Raw genomic sequence first — 11,912 nt, forward strand, 5'->3', positions numbered from 1 at the left:
TTCATGGTAAAGATAGCTTACACTTGGACCAGAAAAAACCCGTGCTCAAAATATTTTGAGTTGATTTTGAGCAAGGGTAATCCATCATGCAATGTTATCGATGACATTGTCAATGAAACATCTCAAGAAATTGTAAGACGACCCACCTTCCATCGAAGTCATTCTACTCTTGTTCTTCAATTGTTTCATCTTAGTCCTCATTTCACTCTCAGGCTCCATTAGGCGCCTGATTCCCTTCTCTATTTCTTCAGCCTTCACAATAAGATCACTGCCTCTCCAATAGTCCATCTTAATCTCCACAGCAATTCCCAAGTCCTTCACCAACTCGAACGCATTAGCATGTTGCTCGGCATACATTGGCCATGCTACTATTGGCACTCCACACCAAACACTTTCCAAAGTCGAGTTCCACCCACAATGCGACACGAAGCCTCCCACAGAAGGGTGAGATAAAATGGCTACTTGTGGTGCCCATCCTATCACCTTCCCGAATCCTGCAGTGCATTGCAAGAACCCTTTTGGCAATACTTCTTCAGGATTTTCGTATTCTGATGGATCCTCGATACTATCTTTAGGAGGAGGCTTTCTCAACGACCACAAGAACCGGTGGCCACACTATTCAAGTGCAATCGCAATCTCTTTAATCTAGTCTCCATCAAAATATCCCATACTTCCAAAGCAAAGAAAAACAACAAACGAAACAGGTTGTTCGTCAAAACACTCCATGATCTCTTCACAATCTTTGTTGTCATCACTTTTCACCTTAACATGAAGTATCGGGCCTATTGGGTAGACCGGCGGGATCTTATCATCATCAGAGAGGGACTTCAATGCATATGCTTCTAAATCCAAGAAGGTGTTTATTGGAATTCCCTTGGTCTCTCTAAACCTTCTTGCCATGCTGAGGAGCATAGTTAAACCATCCTCATCAAAAAATCTAGATGGAAACACTTTACCAGGAATCGGATTTATATACATTGGAACCAATAACTCAGCATCCGAGTTCTTGTACTCTGTCACGTCCAGGTTCTATTCGTCGCTGAGACTTTGCATATGGAAGTTGAGCCCAAGCCTTCGCTGCACTAGTTGTATTGAAGACATAAATCGGGACCCCAAACTCATTAGCTATATCGATCATGGTTGTGCAAAACATATCAATAACAAATCCAGCTAGTCTAATAGACTCATCACGGACCATTTTCGCAATAGCATCTGTTGACCCCAAAAAATGTTCTCAACAGATGCCGAACCCACCCACGTACACGTGAGCGAAGGTCCTATACGCTAAGACAAGTGGACGGTCTAGGACGAACGAATCAGGGGCGTGGGAGTAGCTCAACAACGCGGGACGAGAACGTTCGAAATTCAACGGGATGTTCTTAATTCGATTGTACAATAATTACCAATTGGTGCTCATGAATGTGCATGTAAATATGTATGAACTCGTATTGTGTTGTAAGATAATATGAAAGAGAGAGTAAAGTGTGGTTTCTTGTATTGATACTTGCATTCGCCCTTTAATGTTACACAAGGGAAGTATTTATAGTGGTACATGTGAAATGACAGCCCTTGAATGAGGTGGCACGTGGCCTCATCTCTTTAATCCAAACATCCAATCCTAGGCATCATCCTTGACTTGCTAGCTTGCTCCGTATTTATTGCTTATGCAGAACCCACATGCTAATAACAAGACTTGACATGTGCACTTATAACAAACGTTCCATCAATCATTCAAACAAAATTCTTATGTAGAAGATCTCTTGGGAGAAGTGATCATGGAAGATGTTCCTTCATGGTTCAGAGGCTTCTGCTTCGGCTTCGAATTCTAGTACTTCCACTTTAGGGCTTTGGCTATCTTCACAGGCCTCGATACATAGATTTTGGCTACTTGCACAGGCCTCGGTATATGGGCCTTGACATGAAGGGCCTCGCCATACATTCCACCTCGACTAGAGTGCCACATGGTTCAGATTGAGTGGGCCATAGGCCCAAGTAGGTTGGCCAAGTATGACAACACGTAACAATAGTCTCCCAAGTTCAAGTATAATCATTTATGTAATGCGTGGACTTTAATGAAGTAAAGCCAGTGAGTTGGGTAAAAATTGAAAGAATTTTTGAACTCCCCAAATAATTGTCCCCCAAGTCCAAGTATATATATTTATATCATAGTTGAAGTTAGAAATGTGCTGTTGTAGGTGAATGATGAAGAAGCCAACGTGGTAGAATGAACTGAATGTGCGAGGCTTGTGAAAACTGAAAGATGAAGATGAGCCGAGGTTGTTGGGAAACCGAACCTGCGAGACTTGATGGCTGAATGTTAAAGATGAAGTCAAGGTGGTTAGGAAAATTGAACCTATGAGGCTTGATGGCTGAATGTTGAAGATGAAGCTGAGGTGTTGGAAAATCGAACCTGCGAAGCTTGATGGCTGAATGTTGAAGATAAAGCCGAGGAGGTTGGAAAAATCAAACCTGCGAGGCTTGATGGCTGAATGTTGAAGATGAAGCCGAAGTGGTTGGGAAACCGAACCTACAAGGATTAATGGCTGAATGTTGAAGATGAAGCTGAGGTGGTTGGAAAATCGAACCTGCGAGGCTCGATGGCTGAATGTTGAAGATGAAGCTGGGGTTCATTGACAATAATTGTTCCTTGGTAATTGTGCTAATGATTTGATGTTTTACGCATGTTTTCGAGGAAAGGTGGCTGAACCGTACATAACTTCCGAGACGCCTGCTGCCGTCGAATTAAAATCGTAATTATTAGAACAGCTGGAGCTTCTAGAAGCAGATGCGTTGGCTGAGGTGCGTGGGAGACACGCTTAAATCTGAGGCGTAGGTTTGAAAAATTGTTTGAATTCTATGTCTAGGATTTGATTTAAAATGAAGGGTCCAGACTGAATGAGCTTCGATCTGACGGTGGGGGTTCGACCTGACCCTTTATAAAAGGTGAGAGAACTCCATTTTTCTGGATTTTTTAGTACTTGCCTTTTAATTCCTCTCTTAGAGCTTAAACTTTCCGGCGTTGAAGCTGTCTGTTCACTGCTTTTCCGACACTTTCTATTTGCGTAGTTTTTCAGTAGGTACTTTTCATAGAAAATCCTCCTTTTATTGCGTTCTTAGACATTTATGAGATGGAGTCCACTTCGAGTAGGGAGTTGGTTACTGTAGCGTCATTGGGCCATGGGGTCAGTCACAGGGGGGAATCCGAGGTGGATAGGTATGCTATGACTGAGGAACCAGTAGACTATAGCGAGGAGTGGGGGGCATTTAGGGTGCCTTCAAATATGACATGGAAGAGCCTGGGGGAGATTAGGGAGAGGTACTGTGTGCCTCACTATGTAGAAATGTTAGTTCCCGAAACCCATGAACGAGCCTATTATCCGAGGTCCGGTTGTGTGGCGGTGAGTGAATACCTATTTAAGGCAGGTATGCGTCTTCCTCTGCACCCCTTCTTTAGGGCGGTGCTGAGGAACTTCATGTTGTCGCCGACCCAAGTTCTGCCAAACGGGTGGAGCCAGTTGGTCGGCTCGTACTTCCTGTGGAAGGAAGTATCACTTGGGGAGGACATGCCTCTCCACGTCTTCATGACCCTATTCCAGCCTAGGGTAATAGGGAAGGAGTCGAGTGGGTGGTATTACCTAACTCTTTAGGGGGCTCATGCCCCATTTTGGTGGGACTGTCTTTTTCCATCAAGGGGTGGAAGGAGTCGTGGTTCTGGGTGCGAGGCAGGTAGCAGGTAGTGGAAGCGGACAAAGCCCTGGCTTGCACAGTACCGACCCAGTACTACGAAGCTCGTGAGTCTCTCAGCCCAAGTTTGTAATCTGTATTAAAAATTTTATTTTTCTAATTGTTGAGGCGTCCTTTGCAGATAGTAGTACTAGGTTCGAGCTAAGCAAGGAGGAGTTTGAAGTGATAGAGGACATTTACAAGAGACCTCTGAAGTTTCGCCACTTCGACCATCTCATCGACAGAAATTACTATTTCCTCGATTTTGAACTAATAGCCTCCAAGGGTACGAAGCTCCCACACTTGTATATTTTTGTGTTTTCGTTTTGCTACTAACGCACTGTGTTCTGCAAACAAGTTTAAGAGGAAGGAGTACCCAGCTCCTGACATGGCGTCCATACTTAAGGCAACCTCTACTGTGAAGGCAAAGCCCCTGAAGCTGGGGTCAAGTGGTGCTGAGGAGGTCCGTGGTATAGTTGAACGTCTCTCCAAGGACAGCACATCGTGGGCTTCCAAAGAGGGAACCCTCCAATGGCCAGAAAAGTCCAAGAAGCATCGGGGGACGGAGAAAGTCCCTGAAGAGCCAAAGAAGAGGAAACGGGTACACGTCTCCAGATCGTTTGGCAAGTTTGGGAATTTTGTGTCCCATGAAGGCAAAGAAGTTGGGCAGCCAAAGCTACTGAAAGCCGCCTCGAAAGCGATTAAGATTGAAATGGTTAGGCGCGCCGAGGCTGAAGAGGCGAGGAAAGAGGCTGCAAGGAGGCAAGCTGAGGTGGTCGAAGAGGAGGCTGCCAAAAAGAGGCCTAGCCTCTGGCCCAGCTTTGGTGGAGGCCCTGCTACCCGAGATCCGAGGCGCTACTGAAAGTTTTTATAAATTTTGGACGGATCGGTAGTAATTGCACGCCTCCGCCTGTGATGCCACGGACTTGACGAGGTCTCTTGTGAGCCAAAGTGTTAGGACTTTTGGCCTCGCACTGGAGTGCAGGAAGGCCTTCACTGACTTTCAGACGAGGACCCAGTCTTCGAAGAGGAAGACGACCTCCCTTGCAGAGGAGTTGAAGGTAGCTAGAGCCGAAGCTGAGGAAGCTAGGGCCCAAAAACTTAAAGAATTGGCCAAGCTGGAGTCTGCCTTGGCTCAGATAGAGGCATTGAAGAAGGAGGTACATGAGTCCCAGTATGAGGTTGCCTCCTTGACTAAGAAGGTAGAGGTTTCCAATGACCACCAGAAGGTAACTGCCGAAGCCTTGGAGAAGGCAAATTCTGCATTGGTATCAGCCCAAGATGCGTACCAGTTCTTGGAAGGCCAAATTAAATGGTATGTAGATGATGCAACCAAGGCAAGGGAGGAGGCCCAAGAGGCAAGGAAAGAAGCGGTGAAGGACTACATCGCCAACTTTTATAACACCGAGGAGTACAAGCTCGTCAGCACATACTGGAGGAACTTTGCTTATGCCGAGGTGATGGAGCGGGCTGAGGAGTTGTATCCCAATCAGGATCCGTCACAACTCAGGTCAGAGTTTGTGGACGAAGTGCCTCAAACCCCAGTTGATGAAATGGTGGGAGATGAAATAGCAGAGGCAGAAGAAGCAAATTTTGATGCTCAAGCTGCGGAAGTCCCAGCTGCTGAGGCACCTCTATCATCTTTCCAGGCTTAGGATAGTTTTCTTTTCAGTTATCCATGATGTACTGACCTCAAGCCCCCCTTTTGTAATCTCAGTTGAAAATCAATCTAATCTCTTTTTCATTCAATGTTGTTTCTTTCTCTTAAGTGTGTTGGCCTTGTTAAGTAATTAAACGTAATGTTGATTGAAGAACTAAATAACTTTAACTGGGTATCCTAACTCCAATCACTTGAACAAATTAATTGTATGCAAGCCTCACAAGTTATGACCAATATGGGACTTAAGCAAATGAATTGTAATTAAGCTTAATAATTGTAACCTGAAGGGATCCTAAGAATGGACCATGTTGCAGCCGAACTGGGAATATTACTCTGATCCAAGTGTATGAGCCTCGGAGTTCAAGCGAGGTAACCCAGAGATGGGATGCTGGCCTCTCCTTCGAGGTGACGATGCTTCCCAACATGGTGGATGGTGCAGCCATGTTGAGGCTTCTCCCCTTGGCGTTCAACCTCGCCAAAGGGAGGCAAGTGCATGCGCCTCGGAGTTCAGGCGAGGTGGCCCAAAGATGGGACACTGGCCTCTCCTCCGAGGTGACGACGCTTCCCAACATGGTGGATGGTGCAATCATGTTGAGGCTTCTCCCCTTAGCGTTCAGTCTCGTTAAAGGGAGGCATGTGGATGCACCTCGGAGTTCAAGTGAGGTTGTCCAGAGATGGGACCCTGGCCTCTCATCCAAGGTGATGACGTTTCCCAACATGGTGGATGGTGCAGCCATGTTGAGGCTTCTTCCATTGGCGTTTAGCCTTGCTAAAGGGGCATATGCATGCGCCTCAGAGTTCAAGCGAGGTGACCCAGAGATGGGACCCTGGCCTTTTCTCCGAGGTGAGGAAGTAATGCGACACGTTAATTTAATAATAGAATTTTATTGAACCATAGAAATGTTACAAGAGTTGGGAAAGATCGTCCAGCGAGGTAGTACATTCATTGGTAATAGATTCTGAGGTGCTGGATATTCCATGGATGGGGTTATGTCTTGTCGTTCATGTCTTTAATCTAGTAAGTCCCAGGTTGGATCTCTTCTCTGATTTTATATAGGCCTTCCCAGTTCGAACCCAAGGAACCGGAACCAGGTTCCTTTGAGGAGAGGAAGACTCTCATAAGGACCAAGTCATTGATTCGGAATGATCTCTTCTTTACCTTTGAGTTGAAGTACTTCGTCATCTTCCTTTGATATGTGTCGAGCTTCAAATGGAAGTCATCTCTTCTTTCTTCGATGAAGTCGAGGTCGCACCTCCGAAGCTCATTGTTTGTCATCTCACTAAAATGCAGACATCTTGGAGACGGAAGTTCGACTTCAACGGGGCTCATTGCCTCAGTACCGTATGCCATGAGCAAAGGTGTTTTCCCGATTGGGGTCTTCATGGTGGTTCGGATTGCCCAAAGTACTTGTGGCAACTCATCCACCCAAGCCCCTTTTGACACATCAAGTTTCCTTTTCAGGACGTGTTTGATTGTTTTGTTTACAACCTCAACTTGGCCATTTGTTTGTGGGTGGTGAGGTGTGGAGAAATGCTTCTTGATGCCGAGTTCTTTGCATAGTCCTCTGACCTTCTTGTTATCGAATTGTCTACCATTGTCTGAGACGATTGAGTAGGGAATCCTGAACCGACATATAATATTTTTTCACAAGAACTTGGAAGTGTTGACTTCTGTGATTTTTGCTAGTGGTTCAACCTCAACCCATTTTGTAAAGTAATCAATGGCCACAATTGCAAAGCTTGCACCTCTTCTACCTTTAGGTAGAGGACCTATGAGGTCCACACCCCATTTCGAGAAAGGCCAAGGGCTGGAGACCGCGGTCAAATCTTGCGACGGTTGTCTTTGTACCAAAGAGAATCATTGGCATTTGTCACACTTTCGTACAAACTTTAGGGCGTCCCTTTTCAGGGTAGGCCAGTAGTACCCCTACCTCAATATTTTTTGTGCCAAAGATAGACCTCCGGAGTGATTGCCGCACACGTCCTCATGGACTTCTCTTAATATCTAAGTAGCCTCCTCTCCTCCAACGCATCGTAAGAATAGGGAGGAGAATCTCCTCTTATAGAGAATATTATCAACGAAGAGGAAGTGGGCTTACCTCCTCCTTAGCTTGTAGGCATCATGCTTATTAGTGGGAAGTACCTGGTCTTTAAGGTATGCTACAATTGGCTGCATCCAGATAGGAGTCCTAGCGGCCCACATTACACTGGGGGCCTCGGTTGACGACAGAATGAGGTGCTCTATAGGTACTACTGTGAGTAGTTCTGAATCCTTACTACTAGCGAGCTTGGAGAGTACATCCGCATGAGAATTTTCGATGCGAGGGATCTGGGTTAGTTCAAAATTTTCAAAGGATGGGATGAGGTTCATCACCATTTTCAAGTAGGAGGCCATCGTTTTGTCCTTGGCTGAGAAGTTACCATTTACTTGGTTAACAACCAGTTGGGAGTCATTGCAGATGAGTAGCCTCTTTACTTGCATTTCCTTGGCTAGCCTGAGACCTGCAAGAAGTGTCTCATATTCTGCTACATTGTTGGTGGCTTTGACCTGAACCTCACCGCTGAGTTTAGCTTGTGACCTTTAGAGCTGATGAAGACAACTCCAACACCTCAGCCGGCATCCCCGGTCGACCCATCAACGAATAAGTTCCACGCAGGGGGCTCGACGGGTTCCATGATTTCATCTACCTCGGGTAAATAGGCGAATTTTGCCACAAAGTTAGCAAAGGCTTGACCCTTGATGGCTGCCCTAGCCTTGAACATGAGATCAAATTCACTTAGCTCCACTGCCCACTTCAATAATCTTCCTAAGGCATCGGGCTTTTGGAGTACTTGCCTTAGGGGAAAGTTTGTCAGCACATGGATGGTGTGAGCTTGGAAGTAGGGTCTCAATTTTCTGGAGGCCGTGATCAAGGCCAAAGCGAGCTTCACGATATCGGAGTAACGGGTTTTCAACGATAGGAGTGCTTTACTTTTATAGTAAACAGGGAGTTGGGTGGTCCCCTCTTCTCGAGTTAGAACTGAACTGATGGCCTCATTGGAGATGGCCAGATATAGCTGTAGGATCTCACCGAGCTTCGGTTTGGAGAGGAGGGGGGCCTGCCCCAGGTGCTTTTTCAGGCCTTGGAAGGCCTCTTCACATTCCTCGTTCCGTTGGAACTTTTTCCTAGCTTTCAGCACTTTGAAAAATGGGAGACATTTGTCTGTAGCTTTGGAGACGAAGCGGCTAAGTGCGGCCACTCGTCCAATCAAACTTTGCACCTCCTTTGGCTTTTGGGGGGGACCTCATCTTGTATAGGGCCTCAATCTTCTTAAGGTTGGCTTCAATTCCGCGTTGGTTGACCATGTATCCTAAGAATTTGCCGGAGGCCACTCCAAAGGTACACTTGAGGGGGTTGAGCCTCATCCTATACCTTCTCAAGATTTGGAAGGTACTATTGAGGTGCGTTATGTAGTCCTCAGCCTAATGTGGTCCTCAGCCTCCAAACTCTTTACCAACATGTCATTCACGTATACCTCCATTGTCTTGCCGATGAGGTCCATAAACATTTTGGTAACGAGCCTTTGGTAAGTCGCTCCAGTGTTTTTCAACCCGAAGGGCATCATCCTATAACAATAAAGGCCTCGGTATGTGATGAAAGAGGTGTGCTCCTCATCGGTCGGGTGCATGGGTAGCTGGAGTATGCGTCCATAAAGCTCAAAAACTCTTGCCCAGCCGTGGAGTCTACTAGTTGGTCAATCCTTGGGAGAGGAAAGCTGTCTTTTGGGCAAGCTCTATTGAGGTTGGTGAAATCGATGCACATCCTCCACTTGTCGTTGTGTTTCTTCACTAAAACCGGGTTGGAGACCCACCTCGGATAGGTAGCCTCCCTGATAAAGCCGTTTTGGATGAGCTTCTAAACCTCTTCCTTCAGAGCCTCGTACCTTTCAGGATTGAGGGCTCTCCTTTTTTGTTTGTGCGGGGCAACCTTAGGATCGACTTTCAAGTAACTGACTTGGGGTCTATGCCTACCATGTCCTCATGCCTCCAAGCAAAGACATCAAGGTTCCTACTTAGGAAATCCTTAATTCTTTCCTTCAAAATGTTGGATAAGCCCTTGCCTATTTTCATCACCTTGGATGGGTCTCGGGGGTCTACCGAGAAGATCTCAAGTTCCTCAACCGGGGATGCTTGAGGTTCGTGTTCAATTGTGCGGGGATTGATCTCATCAATGACCAATACCTCTGGATTGGGTGGTGCATCAATCATATCGATATCTTCTGGTTCAGTGGAAGCATCACCTGGGACATCAGCCATGACTATATCGGCTATGATTACATGGACATCCCGGGGCTCTAACTTTTTGATGGAGTTTAGATAACACTCTCTCGATCCTCTTCGGTCGCCTTTCACCTTTGCCACCCCATTTTTCGTTAAGAATTTCATGCATAGGTTGTGGATGGAGGTAACTGCTCCCAACTCTTTTAGGGCTAGCCTACCTAATACTCCATGGTAGGCCGATCGACTGTCAATAATGAGGAACTCCATGAAGTTCGTCGTAGTTTGGGGAGACTTTCCCATCTCCACTGCAAGTGTTATCTTTCCCCTTGAAGTGAAGCTATCTCCGGTGAATCCGTACAAAGGAGTTGTGGTGGGCGCCAACTGATAATCCAATATCATCTTGTCAAAGGCGGATCCGAATAGAATGTTAACAGAGCTATCGTTGTCAACTAACATTCGCTTGAGCCCATTTTGGGCTATGACGGTTCTCACAACAAGTGCATCGTAGTAGGGGTAGTGAACTCCTTCGGTGTCCTCCTGGGTGAAGATAATGGGTGGAACTTGGTTCCTCCAGGAGCTGCTGTCCACAATATAGCTTGCTAAAGGGGGGTGTTTAGCCTCCTGGGCGTAATTCCTTTTGGCGTTCGTGTCTCACCGCCAACATTTGGGCCTCCAAATATGGTATCCACCTCGTGGATAGGGGCCTCATTCTGGGCTTGTCGATTTCTTCGGTGCCTTCGCCCTTCCCTGGGCCTCTCCTTATCGTGCTCCCTTTGTCGTGGGAAAACATTCCTTTGACGGGGAGCAGCCTCCTCACGCCCACGTCGATTGTCGTGCCTGGGCGGGGGCCTGTTCGCTTGAGGCGATTCATTTCTATCTCTAAGGGGTTCCAGCCGGGAACGGTGCGCATAGTCTCGACAATCCATTGTGTCGTGTCCATAGGACTAGTGGTGTACACAGTATCTCGGTGGGTTCTGATTTGACCTATTTCTAGGTCCCGAACCCCGGCCTCGGCCTCTCCCCCTACGGGATCCTTGTGGGATTTCCATCTGCTGGGTGTCAATAATTGGGTTGATATCCTCATATGCCAAGGTAGGAACCGCGTTTAAAGTGGTAGCGGCAAGTGCTTGGCTAGAACTCTCATTTCCAACTTGGTTCATTTGGGAGGTCGGCCCTCTAGCACGTTGCCTTTGAGGAGGTGGGAGGCCTCTACTTGCCCTATTCCTATGCTCAATCAATTCTTCATTGATGATTTCCTACCTCATCATCTCGAGTAGGGCATCATAGGTGGTGGAATCTTGATTTTGCACGTCCATCCAGAATAGGGTATTCATGTTCAGACCTCTTCTTAATGCGGATAGTACCTCATTGTCGGTGACTTGCACGCAATACGTCATCTCATTGATGAAGCGTGATAGGAAGCTCTTTAGGGACTCCCTATGTACTTGTCTCATGTCTTGGAGACGTTAGATGGGGGCCTCTCCTTCTTTGCTTACCCCGAACCTCTTCAAGAATGTTGTCTTGAACTCGGGCCAGCTTCTTATGCTCCCAGGCGGTAACCTATTATACCAAATTTCAGCTCCACTAAGTGTTAAATGGAAAGCTCTGCACTTCACAGCTGGGGTGGCGCCCCTTAGGCTCATGTGAGTTTTATAAGCATTCAGGTGCTTCTCTGGGTCGCCTTTTCCGTCATACTTTAGTATCTTTGGCATTACATAGTGGCTTGAAACCTGGGCACTCCTTAGTTCCCTCGAGAATATTAAATTCTCATCGTCATCGTCCAAGTCACAAGACCTCTGTTGCTCATCTGAATCGTATTCATTGGCCTCATGCCGTGGTTGTTGGTGAGAGGTTCCAGGATGGTTCCTAGTCTCTTCCTCCCTCCTCTGGCGCCTATTTCTAGGTGGAGCAACAAGGGGGGCATTTTCATGCCTTTCTTCCGGCTGCTAGGGCATTGGAGGTGGAAGCGATGGCCTTGTCCAAGGCTAGTGAGTCTGATGTTGCCTAAGCCTCGATTCAGCGGGGCTAATTCTGTTAAATAAACTGCCTGCCTTCCTATGTCTTGACTCTTGCTCATACGGAGGTGGAAATTTATCATGGTTCAATGGGACTTCGGTGGGTCGGCCAGAAGCGTAGTTGGAGGAAACATCAACTTCCACTTCCCTTTCAAATGGGCTTCCACCTCGGCTATAGTCCGACGAGGCAGCTCTATGACTTTGAATTTCATCTTCTTGCTGGTAGTGCCCTTGAGGGGCGTATGTAGGAATG

At 46.8% G+C, this 11,912-nt stretch overlaps 1 protein-coding gene across 1 annotated transcript; it reads right to left on the reverse strand.

Annotated features, from left to right (window-relative positions):
- Positions 1–84: 84 nt before the first annotated feature.
- On the reverse strand, positions 85–978 carry LOC111400607 (UDP-glycosyltransferase 71A15-like). Its single transcript, XM_023028011.1, has 2 exons — positions 703–978; positions 85–615 (listed from the first exon to the last, which is right to left on the reverse strand). The coding sequence occupies exons 1-2, from the start codon at positions 976–978 to the stop codon at positions 85–87; spliced, it is 807 nt and encodes a 268-aa protein (XP_022883779.1).
- Between the last annotated feature and the right edge of the window lie 10,934 nt (positions 979–11,912).

The sequence above is a fragment of the Olea europaea genome, chromosome 10 (genome assembly GCF_002742605.1).
Source record: "Olea europaea var. sylvestris chromosome 10, O_europaea_v1, whole genome shotgun sequence".
In the NCBI taxonomy this organism is placed as follows: domain Eukaryota; kingdom Viridiplantae; phylum Streptophyta; class Magnoliopsida; order Lamiales; family Oleaceae; genus Olea; species Olea europaea.